The following is a 14,148-nucleotide window of genomic DNA, read 5'->3' on the forward strand; positions in this document are numbered from 1 at the left end:
AGTCTGGCCAAGCAAAAAGGCTTCCGGTTTTTTCAAAAATGTGTTTTTAAACATCTTTTTCAATTCATTATAAATCATTTCCCAGAAGCCTTTTATCTTAGGGCATGTCCACCACATATGGTAGAATGAGCCAACATCCTGCTTACATTTCCAACATTTGTTGTCGCTTTTGTGGTACATTTTAGCTAACTTGACCGGCGTCAGATACCATCTATACATCATTTGCTTGGAATAATTGGGGAAGAAATTCCCAAGGACGATGTTAATTTGTTTATGTATGCCACCACAGCTGCTAGGATTTTAATAGCAAAATATTGGAAAAAAGAGGAATTGCCTTCAATGCAGGAATGGCAAATGAAAATGATGGACTATATGGAACTGGCAGAACTGACAGGAAGACTCCGGGACCAGACAAATGACAAAGTTTTAAAAGATTGGAAGAAATTTAAAACGTATATAGGGAATGTATTTGACAATTAGAGTTTGAATATCCAGGAAAATAAAGAGGTTAAGGCATTAGGGAGATAATAGAAGATTGAAAGTTAGAAATTAGGGTAGATGATATGAAGATGAATTAACTTTGAAGTGTTAAAGGGACTACATGATGGATAAGGAAGATGATTTAGAAACTGCTATAGAAGTTTATAAAAATGAAAATCAGATAGTAGGGAATTGGGGAAGCCGGAAGACAATGAATATTAAAATGGTTGAGAAATGATATATTTTTTCCGTTATATGTTGTTTGATTTGTGTATTTTTGTATTTTGTATTTTGATGTTTTCTGTATTTGTATTTTTGTATTTAGTATTTTGTATGTTTGTTGATAAAATTAATAAAAAATATATTAAAAAAAAATATAGTCTGGCCCCCCACAAGGTCTGAGGGACAGTGGACCGGCCCACTGATGAAAAAGTTTGCTGACCCCTGTGCTATACATACAGTATATAACAATAAATTAACCTGCCCTTTTATGGGCTTCTCTTTATCTGTTATTGTGTGATATTTCATTAGAAATCAGAGAGGGAGATCATGGCTATACAGTATTAAAAAGTGCATTTTATTTGGAGTTGTCAGGTATCCAAGCACATCCGTGTCTACCAAGTCCCCGTAAAAAGTCACAAAACACAAAAGGTGGGATACCCTAAACAATCCATTAAGGGACACAGAGGTGGGAATGGAAAAGGGAGATGTTAAAAGCAGAAGCTGATTCTTTTAAAATGAGATAAAAGGCAGTTCCGGTTCCCTGTCAGGCCTTGAGCAAAGGGATCTTCTGACCATCCCTTCTAGGAAAAGGCATGGTGAGCATTTTCTTTCATCATCGCTCATGTTTAGCGTTTGAGTCGCTGCATTCCACTATCACGCCATTTCCATTCCGTGTTATCTCCTTTCTGTTCCAGTCCCTCTCGGTGTAAAATTCAGCTAACACAGGGCAATGGCTTGAAGCAACTCCACCCCACGACCAGTTATCAGGGATCCAGGGGTTCGTAAGACCTTCTCTCACAACTGCCCAATGACCTATGGAAAGAAAAGTTTACAGAGGAGAAAGATGGTCATGAATACTTGGGGGAAATCACCAATGGCACAAAGCAAAGGGTCTGGAATACGAGTGTTGACCTTTGAGTGAATGTCTTTTAGGACCATCTAATGGCTTTGCACCTAACTAGTTCCTCAGAGCACCACGAAGGAGACTCATGGAAAACTGCTCATGCATTCAGAAGAAGATCATAAAGTGATTCAAAATAAAAAAACCAACCCCAAAAAGTGAGTGGGTCACTGTTTATTCTGCCTATATCCTAAAGGCAACTAATGCATTTCTTTAAAAATCAAGAGGAAATAGTACATTTCTAGGTACGTTTCTAGCCTTCATGGCCCTGAAGGAAATCTTGACAAAGGTAAACGTGTAAACTAAGGAGGAGAGATGTGGATCTGCAAACATGGGGAAATATGTAGTAGCAGACCCAGAGGAGCTGGGATGAGTTGCAAATCCCAGCTGTGTGCGCACGATTTTTTATAAAGAGACACATCTCTACTTCCAACAAACACAGATCAAACTCTGTGAACATACACCAATAATAAACTTGAACGTTGTGTATGTCGCTTGTAAAGTGTAAAATAGGCTAGGAGAAGTTGACATGAAATTTGCCACTTAACGAGCCACATACAACCTTTTGGCTATCAATCCAACCGTTGTCATAAGCAACAAGGTATTAAAAAATAGTAATCAAAGCTTGATATTTTAAACTTCCTCCCGAAACGAAACCTTACCAGTGAAAACCTTTTTCAAGCTACGGCTGATCCAGATGTTATCCACGGACTTGGAGCCCTGAGGGTTCTTTGTGCTAATGTTTGTAAATGTGCTGGCAGGGACCAGAGAGTGGAACTTCTCCTTCCTCAAGAGGTCGTGGTCACTACTGTCCGGGGCTTGACTGAAGTCGCCTAAAATGATCACGTCTTTTTCTCCTAGGAGTGCGGAGAGTAAAAATAAATACATGAAGAGTTAAGTTACGTGATAGGATTGTGGAGCAAGTCAAGAAAGCGGCTGTATCCTTGGTCCAGGACCGTTATTCCTCAAACTATGGTTAAGGGTTGCTCAATCTCTGGGTTCCTCAAGAAGCGGGTTGGACTAGGCCTACAACAGGAGTGGGGAGGTTGTTGCCTTCTGGATACTGCTGTTCTGCACATAGCTGCCAAGTCTCCGGTATTCCCTGGGAAACCCCCGTTTTTCCAGCTGTCCCCAGCCGAAACAAACAGATTTTCCCCGGTTTATTCTGGCGTGACGGCCATTTTGGAACTGGGCGGAGCATGCTCAGAAGCGACTTTTGATGCTGCTTTGCCCAGTTCCAAAATGGCCGCAGCACGACTTCTGGTGCGGCGGCCATTTTGGAACAGGGCAGAGCAGCATCAAAAGTAGCTTCTGAGCATGCTCCGCCCAGTTCCAAAATGGCGGCAGCACTACTTCCGGTCCAGTCCCTTATTTCTCAGGCAGGAACTTGGCAGCTATGGTTCTGCAACTTCCACCAACCCTGACCACTGGGCAATGCTGGTTAGGTCTGCTGGAGTCCAACAGATTTCCCATGCCTGGCCCACAAAGACCCTCCCATTCTCTTATTCTTCCACCCTCAACTGCTCAAAGGTCTCTCCAACTCTGCCCATTTTTCCATGTTGCTCCCCTGAGCATGAAACTTCTTCTGCGACTGGGTGAGGCCGCCAGCTCATCCATCAGATCTCTCCACAAAATCCACCTATCCCCCAGCAAGACCTCTGGCATTTAGCCTGCTGTTTTTACGTATGAATCATATTCCACATAGGTCTGAAGGCGATGTACCAAACAGAATGAAAAACAGCCGAGAAGCAGTTAAATGACAGCACAAAAAGTAACAGAAGGTGGATTTAAAAACGAAGACACTGCGGACACTCATTGCAGAGGCCTATTTGTCCACATGGGAATGCCTGTGGGAGCAAAAATGTCCTTTCTGGAAAGTACAGATATTGGGCACCTGTCACATCCTGACAGCAATGCTGCTCCACAGAACAGGGGCAGCTACACAGAAGGCCCTGCTTCAGTGGAGCATTCGCATCTACAGTGGTTGCAGACCCTCCAAGTGTCCCTATTTTTCAGGGACGCCCCAGATTTACAGAAGCCGTCCTGGTTTTTTATTTGATCCTAGAATGTCCCACTTTTCCTTAGGATGTCCCTATTTTCATCGGAGAAATGTTGGAGGGTATGGAGTTATCCGACCCCTGAGCCACCTAAAGGCAGCTTTGTATATGATAATAATAATAATAATAATAATAATAATAATAATAATAATAATAATAATATATTATTTATACCCCGCCCATCTGGACGGCTTCCAACAGAAAAATGAAATAAAATAATATATTAAACATTAAAAGCCTCCCTAAATATGGAAGCTTTTAAAAATATGTTTAATGTTTTATTATGTCTTTATATGTGTTGGAAGCACCCCAGAGTGGCTGAGGCAATCTAGTCAGTTGGGTGGGGTATAAATAGTAAAATAATAATAATAATAATAATAATAATAATAATAATAATAATAATAATAATAATCGAATAGGACATCCTTATTTTCATCAGAAAACTGATAGCAGGGTATGTGGTTGCTCCAAGACTTCATCAAGAACCAATTTTACGTAGACCTTTAACCATCTACAATGCTATCAAAGAACAATAATCTTCCCTTTCCCAACTTTTAGATTGGTTTGACAAGTCTCATCACTAAAGTGTGCTTTGTAAACCTCTAGGAACCAAACGTCTAAGAATTGAAAAGCTGTGGGACTTCCATTCTTGTTCCAAGTTACACAGGCCGGAAACACACCATACATGACACACACACACACACACACACACACACACACACACACACACGCCAAAGCCTAGGAACTGTAGTTTGCCTTATGGAGCTATAATCCCCAGCATTATAGTTCCCAGGATTCTTTGGGATGAAGCTGTGTATCCAAATAGCTCTTGACAAAGATCTGCTGAAATATGTCAGTTGATCAATTGCCCAACAAGCCCCTGAATTTTCACACACACACACACACACACACACACACACACACTGCAATCTACTCAAAAGTAAGTCCCATTGAGCTTTATGGCACTTCCTCCCTGGAAGCTGGGTATTGGATTGCAGCCTTTGTGGCTCCATCCTCCTGTATCAATTTATGGTGTCCCATGTGACCATATAGAGCAGGCATCCCCAAACCTTGGCCCTCCAGATGTTTTGGACTACAATTCCCATCATCCCTGACCACTGGTCCTCTTAGCTAAGGATCATGGGAGCTGTAGGCCAAAACATCTGGAGGGCCGCAGTTTGGGGATGCCTGATATATAGAATACAGATTTTTTAAAAATTCCCTCTGAACGAGCACCACCCATTGAAGATGTTGAAGAGTCAACTTTCGAGTAGCTACTTCTTCAGTGCTTAAAACAACGTTGTCATAAATAAAATAAATATACCTTTGGCATATCATTTTATACTTATTTTGTCTTTAGATTTCGACAGTATATATCATGGGTAGGCAAACTAAGGCCCCCGCGGGGGCTGGATCCGGCCCAATCGCCTTCTCAATCTGGCCTACAAACGGTCCGGGAATCAGCGTGTTTTTACATGAGTAGAATGTGTCCTTTTATTTAAAATGCATCTCTGGGTTATTTGTGGGGCCTGCCTGGTGTTTTTACATGAGTAGAGTGTGTGCCTTTATTTAAAATGCATCTCTGGGTTATTTGTGGGGTATAGGAATTCATTTTTTCTTCAAAATAAAGTCCAGCCCCCCCCCCAACAAGGTCTGAGGGACAGTGGACCGGCCCCCTGCTGAAAAAGTTTGCTGACACTATATATCTTTGCTAAATTTCTGTTTATGACTCCCTTCCTCCAACTGCAACACTGCGGCTAAATTCTAAGTGAGCCTGCTTTGTTTAAATTTGATCTTTCTGTATAATCTGTTGCCAACCTTCTTTTTCCCCTCTGAGTTTCATCATTTGTTCTCGGAGTTGACAGTGCTGGCCTTCTGCCTGGCAAGAAGGAGCCTCACGCTCAGCTCCCAGATAACTCCAAAGGGACAAGTTTAATAAGGATGCCATGTTGACAAAAACCAGAGCCTCAAAACTCGATGAACGTCCGTAATTAAGATGCTAAGAATCCATAATACTGTGCATTGTGAAATACGTCCACACAGTGCAAATGCTGAGTTCTGCTTGCATGAAACCAGGTGGCAAATATTCCAAAGGTGCCTTTTTCAGAGGACATTTATTGCTTTTTGAGTGGAATATATTTTTAGAATATCTCCTGTTGATTCATAAGGCTACAGGGGGAGTTCTGATGAAGGGCTGTAGCTCAGCGCTGAGAACACCTGCTTTGCACACAGAAAGCGCCTGGTTCAAGCTGAGAGCCAGTGTGGTGTAGTGGTTAAGAGCGGTAGACTCGTAATCTGGGGAACCGGGTTCGCATCTCCGCTCCTCCACATGCAGCTGCTGGGTGACCTTGGGCTAGTCACACTTCTCTGAAGTCTCTCAGCCCCACCCACCTCACAGAGTGTTTGTTGTGGGGGAGGAAGGGAAAGGAGAATGCTAGCCGCTTTGAGACTCCTTTGGGCAGTGATAAAGCGGGATATCAAATCCAAACTACTCCTCCTCCTCCTCTTCTTCTTCTTCTTCTTCTTCTTCTTCTTCTTCTTCTTCTTCTTCTTCTTCTCCTTCTCCTTCTCCTTCTCCTCCTCCTCCTCCTCCTCCTCCTCCTCCTCCTCCTCCTCCCTACAGGGCAGGGGAAAGACCGCTGCCAGCCTGTTTCTGCAGCCGGCTGCTGCCAATCAGAGAAGCCATTTACTGAGCTAGCTGGGCCAATTCACTACAAGACAGCTTCCTATGTTTCTGCTGCTATGAAGACCTTCAGCCAGCAGAGGGTGCTCCTAGTCAACAGCACTATCTACCGGTAGTATTCAAAGAGCACAGCCTCGTCATTGCAACCTAGCACAGCTGCTTCAATTGCAAAAACTTCCTACGCCGATTGCATTTCTGTGCAGGGACGAAGCATGCAAACCCCATTCAGATTTCTACAGATGGCAAAACACACCTCTCTGTGTGCATGGGGTGCACACTGTGAAATAAGAAGAATGCAACCAAACCCAAACCTAGCCTCATATCCCTCTGCCCACAGCAGCCAATGAAATGTCTATGAGAAGTCCAGAAGCAGTAGGACAACCCCCCCCTCCCCATACTGCCTCTGTTCCTGTAGGCAGGGATAACTACTAACCATGGATAGCCTTACACTGCACTCCTTTGATAATTTTGGTTATCCTTTCCTGGACCATTTTCAGCTCTAAATATCATTTCTGAGACACAGTGGCTGGAACCGTCCACTGTATTCCAAGTGTGCTCACACTATACTTGCTACAAAGGCATTACTATGCCACACGTTTTATTTACGACAGGTATGCGATTGCCACATGGGATCTAACTGTGCTTTCCAATATGGATGGGCGTCTCTAGTCTAATCTTCCAGCGTCAAAGCTGAGCAAATAACCCATCCAAAACTACGACAAAGTAAGACTGATGGGAGAAGCTGCGGGGGGGGGGGAAGGTTAAGAAAGAAGAAATCAGTATTTGACTAAGGACCAGTAGGTAAGAGTTTTGTAAATATCACATGGTCTGGTAAATATCCTATTGTCACAACATAGAGTCTTGTAAATATCACAAAGATGTTAAATGAAAAGACATGCACCAATTGCCCATTCAACCCTCACAGTCTATAGAGCACTCATAATTTCATCTTAGGTTGGCTCCTCCTCAGTCGGTTTTTAAAAAATTGTTTTAAAGAAAAAAAAGTGCTGGGACTCAGCATTAATTTGTTACAGTAAGTGCCACACTTTTTTAAAAAATGGGGGGGGGGAGCTGCTGGTACTTTGTACCCATGGGTAAAGGTAAAGGTAAAGGGACCCCTGACCATTAGGTCCACTCGTGGATGACTCTGGGGTTGCGGCACTCATCTCGTGTTATTGGCCGAGGGAGCCGGCGTACAGCTTCCAGGTCATGTAGCCAGCATGACTAAGCCGCTTATGGCGAACCAGATCAGCGCACGGAAACGCCGTTTACCTTCCTGCCGGAGCAGTACCTATTTATCTACGTGCTTTCAAACTGCTAGGTTGGCAGGAGCTAGGACCAAGCAATGGGAGCTCACCCCGTTGCGGGAATTCAAACCGCCGACCTTCTGATCAGTAAGCCCTAGGCTCTGTGGTTTAACCCACAGTGCCACCTGCAAAGTACTGCTCCCCCTAACTCTAACCATGCACACCATTTGACAATAGCAACTCTACATCCAACATGAGGCATGTAATGTGTGTGGAAGTAATCAAGCAACATAAAGTATTTGTTTTTCAAGGTACCACGTCATCCCTGGGCTCCCAAAAAAGAGATCCCATCTCTCTGGGCTGTCAGATTAGACCAGGCACCCCCCAAACCTCCAGATGTTTTGGGACTACAACTCCCATGATCCCTAGCTAACAGGACCAGTGGTCAGGGATGATGGGAATTGTAGTTGCAAAACATCTGGAGGGCCGAGTTTGCCTATGCCTGGATTAGACTGTTAAAGTTCTTGATGCTCTCCTACAATGAGGTCTCAGGATATAAGGCTTGCCTTCATTGGACTTGGAGGTGGGTGAAATACAGAGTTCTTCGACATTGTATGAGACTAATTGGAGCAGGGGCTTTACACAAAGGATTAGAAAAAAGATGTGGTTCCTCTTCCCTGGTCACTGATTGGGATCAGCTCCATAATATTTGATCAGATCTTGATGCAGCTGGGCTGGCTCTTAGTAAACACGCGATGTGGCCATATTGATACACCTGGCTGACAGAAGGAGAGGTGGCTTTGTGGTGCATAAACGTATTATGTGACCTGTCAGGGTTTGTTGCGACTACGCTTGAGTAACGACCGTCCACATGCTTGTCTTTCAGACATTTTTATTGGTGCACATTATTTACAGTGTAACGGATTGCTCATATAATGTCTACCCACTCGAGTCAGATTCCTGCACTAAACTCTTTCGCGTTTTCGACCAGCATAAAAGCCTCGGAACTGAGAAGCACCTCCCTTTCCTTCTCTTTCGCAGTTCCGGCGTCGGAGGTACTGGTCTTCTGTCTGCCCTACTCCTGCCCACTCTTTCCGCCTCTCTCTCTCCCTGCCTATGGAGCAGGGGCTTTCTAGTCCTGCCAGAGCCCTGGCACTCCTTCTCCGCTTCCTGACTCACCTCTTCAGACCCCTCGCTCTCATGACTGCTTGGAGATGGGCTGCTTCTGATGAAGGGAGGGGGGGGTTCTCTGTAATCCCTCCCCCTTACATGACCCAATCAAATGGGTAGAATATTTAGACATTAGCCAGAATAGCAGGGGGGTGGGGGCAAGGGCCAAAGGGGGTATGCAAGGGGCAGCTGCCCCCCCCCAGATCCACAAATATTATTGAAAAGCATTGAAAGTATTAAATTATCTGAAGTTCTGGATCACCACCCCCAGCAGAAGTCTTCTCCCTGCAATGTCTTATTGACAGTGTACTTTTGCCTGCAATTTCCCAAGAAAAGCAACTTTGATTGCCTAAAAAAAAGAAGAAGATGAACATCTTTGGCCCCCCAAAATCCTGGCCACATCCACGGTGGGGGGCAGCCATGGAAGTGGGAGCAACCACCCTGCCCTGGGAATGTGAAAACAGGAAAGCATTTACGCTAACTTGTTTCAATGTTCTTCCGTCAGCTATTTAAATAATTTCAAGATTTAACCGCATTGCAGATCTGAAACATGTATGTCTGTGTATAGTGAAGAGTTAGAAATTGCACCAGGCATGTTACTACAGTGCACTTTTTATAAATTGCCCTCACTGTATGGAATCAAATATTTTGCTTTTGGAAACTGAAGGTCTGTGGAATACAAATAAATTTGACTATGGCTCCTGGGTGGGGGATGACGACGTGAAAATGCAACTTTTGAACCACCATCGTACTAAGCTCCACTGAAGTCAGTGCAACTTCCTCCTGAGTAAATATACTTTGGATAGATAGCGTTGAAAACCTCACAAGACCTCAGAATGTTGCTGAGAGTGCTTCCATTTAACAGAAAGGACATTACTATTTTCAAATCCATTTGAACCAGAAAGAAATCGATACTTGCCTAATGGAGAAGAGAAAAACAACTCTGGAAGCTGTTTTCTAACTTTAAAATAAATGTTAAAAAAAACAACACACACACAACACCAATGGATGTAGGCACTAATTAAATTGTGACACAGCATACTTGACTTCCGCTCCAGTAGCTTCAGTCTTTCAAAGTATTGCTGAATCCAAATAAGATCTGCAGAACTTTCTATACTTCCCCTCCCTCCCAAAAAAAACCTCACAAACGGGTAATCAAATCCAGCAAAACACAAGTGATGCCTCGTAACTCAAAACAAACATGACAAGTTGAGTATTTGTTAGATGTACTCTTCACACACCTCTTCTGAAACTGGAGATGGGTGTTGATTCAGAATATTTTAAGCTGCTGACCTTGGAAAATTGAGCTAAGTCATCCAACATTTTGGCCTTTGTTAAACAGTAAACAATAGTGCTTGCCACTTCTGTCCCCCTAACAGAGGCCCAAGGGCTACATTAACTATGGTGAAATCAGGATGGCTTCACAGAATCTATCTGCACCTAACTTAGCAGATTTAAGGTTAAAAAAAAGGGAATAGTTTAAATGCAATTGCTTATGAAAACTGTCTTTGACAAGCACAATGTCGGGGGGATGCTATTTTTTAAAATGATGCCTCCTAAGACACATGGGTATGCCATCTAAAAAGGAATACAACTTTTTTTTTGAACAACTGTTGCTTCCCATATTCAAATTTTATGCACATTTTATGCACATTTAATCAACAGATTGACTAAAAGTATGTGATTCATTGACTAGCTTTTTAAATCGGATACCAGTCTACTTGATGTAGGTGTTCTGATGATGCCAAAATGTCATCTCCTAGGTATTCCCAGGGACGCGGGGGAGGGGGGAGGCGCTGTGGTTTAAACCACTGTGCCACTTGGGCTTGCTGATCGGAAGGTCTGCGGTTCAAGTCTCCCCAACAGGGTGAGCTCCCGTTGTCCAGTCCCAGCTCCTGCCAACCTAGCAGTTCGAAAGCATGCCGCAAAAAGTGCAAGTAGATAAATAGGTACCGCTCCAGTGGGAAGGTAAACGGCATTTCCGTGTGCTGCTCTGGTTTCGCCAGAAGCGGCTTAGTCATGCTGGCCACATGACCCGGAAGCTGTCTGCGGACAAACGTCGGCTCCCTCGGCCAGTAAAGTGAGATGAGCGCCACAACCCCAGAGTTGTTCGTGACTGGACCTAACGGTCAGGCGTCCCTTTACCTTTAGGTATTCCCTACAAAGCCAGCCTGGAAAAGGTAGAACCCATGATTGCAGGGGCGGTTTGAATCTAGCCTGCAAATGGGAAACTTCTAAGGGGCTTGCTTCAAAGAAGCACCCCTCGCCAAGGAACTACTGGGGCATATGAAACTGCTGAGAATTGACACAGCTTTTGAAAATAAACAATTCTATGCATATCTACTAAAAAATGAATCCCACTTAACAGGTAAGTGTGTACAGAACAGATTGCAGCTTAAGTAGATGAAGAGTCCCATTCGCTAGTTTTCATTGTTTTTAACCAAGCTGGTTGACGCTGAAGAAAAACATGGCCTTACCTTTCAGTGTTTCCTGAAGCGTCTGTGCAAAGGCTGCTAATTTATGACTATCGTGGTTTTTCACAGCATTTTCTCCCACTGAGGGCAAAGGAGTCAGATGAAGGTTAACCAGTGTTAGGTCATTCAGTCCGACCTGGACAGGTACAAGCAATGTGTTAGTATTAATTACATTTATTTGGTGCTTAGTACATAAAATGTCTTGAAGGAAACACGACAAAAGTGCCGGCAGCCACAAAACTCAGTCATCGAAGTTTCAAGAAAACTGCTTTTTATGCCCAGATGTGACATGCACACACAGGTTTGAATAACCCAGATTTGTACCCATAAGAAAGACACCCTCAAACAGACATTGATGCCTGTAGTGGTGGTGTTGCGGCTACTCTTGAGTAAAGACGCCCAAGTCCACTCTGTCTTTAAGAGTTTTATTGTGCATAGTATTTGCAGTGCAGAGATGCAGAAAACATGGCCTCTCAATCACTCGCAGAATCCGGGAGTGGACGTTTCCTTTTACATGCCCAGCATAAGGGTTTGGGCACCCCGAAACGCCTCCTCCTGACCTTACGTTTGGTGGTGCGCCTTAATTTCGGCACCGGAAGGGGCTGCCTGCTCCCCTCCACCTCTTGGTCCTGACATCTCCGCCCTGCTCACTTCCTGATTCCCCTAACCTGACCCACAGTTGCTGCTCTCACTGGGCGAAGTGCTGGTCAGCAAGAGGGGAGGAGGCTCCCTGTAGGAAGGCCCCCTGACAATGCCAAATTTGAAACACGGCACCTTTAAGAAACATTCCCTTATTCACATTCACCCGTCAGAAGTCAGGATGACCATCCCATATGTACAAAGAGACAAGTGTATTATTAAACAATCAAAAGTAAATGGTTGTTCTGTTTGTATGTATATGAGAAATGATATACAGTGGTACCTTGGTTTACGAACTTAATCCGTTCCGGAAGTCCGTTCTTAAACCAAAACCGTTCTTAAACCGAGGTGGGCTTTCCCTAATGAGGCCTCCCGCCGCCGGTGCCCTTTCACCGTTTGGATTCCGTTCTTAGACCAAGGTAAAGTTCTCAAACCAGCATTGGCACCAATTTCTGGCGAGATCTTGTGAGATCTCACAGAAATCACAAGATATCTCAATGGAACCTGCTGCCACGGCGCAACCCAGGTAAGGGATGCGGCTGCGACGGTGGCAGGGCGGCACTTCCTGTTTTGCCCCAAGCGGTGAAACAGGATGTGCCGCCCTTGGCTTGCGTTGACGGACCTTTGACACAGTGCGGCGCTTGAATTCCTCCCTCGAGGATGTCATACAACTGAGAACATGCCCCTGCTCTCGATTTCTTTCACTCAACAACTCTTGTGCACCGTTACCTTGAAATGTGCAACGTAAGGGTGAGGATACGTCTGCCTCCCGTTGCCATTCGTGGGGGGGTTCTCCTGGGAGATGGCACCCTTCAGCTCCACCCCTGCCGTTGTGTCCCACAGGAAGCCAGAATATTCTGCACCCTGAGAGGCAAAAGAAAGACAATCCGATATTCAAAAATATATAGATCCACTCACACTCTGATCCTTCCCCTCCCCTCAGCCCGCTTAACAACGAGCTTCCAAAAATGATCTGAATTGATAGCAATGTGGTCCAAAGCAAGGATTAGTTGGGCGTCCATAGCTGAATCCATGTACAACTACAACACAGTAAAACGGAATTTGTATGAGTGTGGGTGGTATCTACTCTGAGTAGACCCATTTAAATTCATGGACCTACATTAGATGTATCTATTAACCTCAACGGGTCTACTCTGAGTAGGAGAGTGCTTACAACTGTGATCAGGGTGTTCGGTTGTTTTTTTTGTTTTTTGTTTGTAAATGTATGCTTTTATTACCATCTCCAGAAGGATACCACATATTTATAATGTTATATTTACAATTCAACAGGATATCCTCTTATGCGCAGGTACTTTTCAATAGTTGTTTTCACATTGTCAGTGAGTCACTAGATGAGTCGTTTTGAAACCCATAAACAAACAAATATACTGTGTGGGTTTGTGGCTAGCAGGGGCATTATACGCAGGAATACACTTTATATTTAAAATGCATTGACGATAAAACTCTTTGCTTTCCCGGCACAAAACTTGCTGCAGTCGGACAGAAATAAGCATTTCCAAAATCAATAACAAGGTCCAGGAGAAAAGCCAGTTATGAGAAGTCAGCTCAAAGCAGAACTGAAATGCAGTCCTTGGCAAAAACAAAAACCGTAGAAGCTTTTTGCTCAAAACACGGGGTAGCTGTGTCCTCAGCTGGACAAAAACACAACGCTGTGGAAAGGTCACGGCGTGCGGAGTACAGTACCTTCTGAGGCTGGCCTGAGGGCTTCTCAGAAACAGCTGTCTTCCAGCATCCTCGAGGGCCCTTCCATTTCCGGATGTTGGGCAGGGTTGGCTGGTTCAACTCCATGCAAAACTATAAAGGGACCAAGCAAACAAATAACAGCCATTACGTATGGGGATGAAGGAGCCCCCTCTTGTGAGAGAGGAGAGGATTATTAACAACCCAGGCTACCTGGTGAAGAGTATTCCCAAAAGCTTCATTTTTTTTAGCTGGCTCGCATCCTTTTTCTCTGTGTGCAATTTTGTCAGCAGTGCTATCTTACATTCGGCATTGCAGACCTTCATGTTAGAAGCAAACGGAAAGCCTTTTAAAATCGCCTCGATTTGCAAATTGACAGGAGGCCAAAACGTTTAAGGAAAATAAACAGGTGTAGCAAAAGCTACAGGGGAGCGGGGAAGGAAGAAAGGCTTCACAGCAAGAGTTTCAGTGTTGGGAGGTGGGTTTTTTTTAAACGAAAACAACGATTCAACAAAATTCTAAACACTGGGGAGAAGAATAAAGCTGCAAAGAGTTTTTCAGTGAAGCGGCACTG

General features: G+C 44.2%; 1 protein-coding gene across 1 annotated transcript in view; it reads right to left on the reverse strand.

The window, feature by feature from the left end:
* Positions 1-1,036: 1,036 nt before the first annotated feature.
* Positions 1,037-14,148, reverse strand: part of EEPD1 (endonuclease/exonuclease/phosphatase family domain containing 1) — a 63,404-nt gene continuing 50,292 nt past the window's right edge. The window contains exons 3-7 of the mRNA XM_035128750.2: positions 13,578-13,688; positions 12,603-12,737; positions 11,238-11,370; positions 2,266-2,460; positions 1,037-1,515 (exon numbers count right to left, since the gene is read on the reverse strand). Of these exons, the coding sequence (XP_034984641.1) occupies positions 1,316-1,515; positions 2,266-2,460; positions 11,238-11,370; positions 12,603-12,737; positions 13,578-13,688 (774 nt within the window). The 3' untranslated portion in view covers positions 1,037-1,315. The remainder of the gene's footprint in view (positions 1,516-2,265; positions 2,461-11,237; positions 11,371-12,602; positions 12,738-13,577; positions 13,689-14,148) is intronic.

This window comes from Zootoca vivipara, chromosome 12 (genome assembly GCF_963506605.1).
Source record: "Zootoca vivipara chromosome 12, rZooViv1.1, whole genome shotgun sequence".
In the NCBI taxonomy this organism is placed as follows: domain Eukaryota; kingdom Metazoa; phylum Chordata; class Lepidosauria; order Squamata; family Lacertidae; genus Zootoca; species Zootoca vivipara.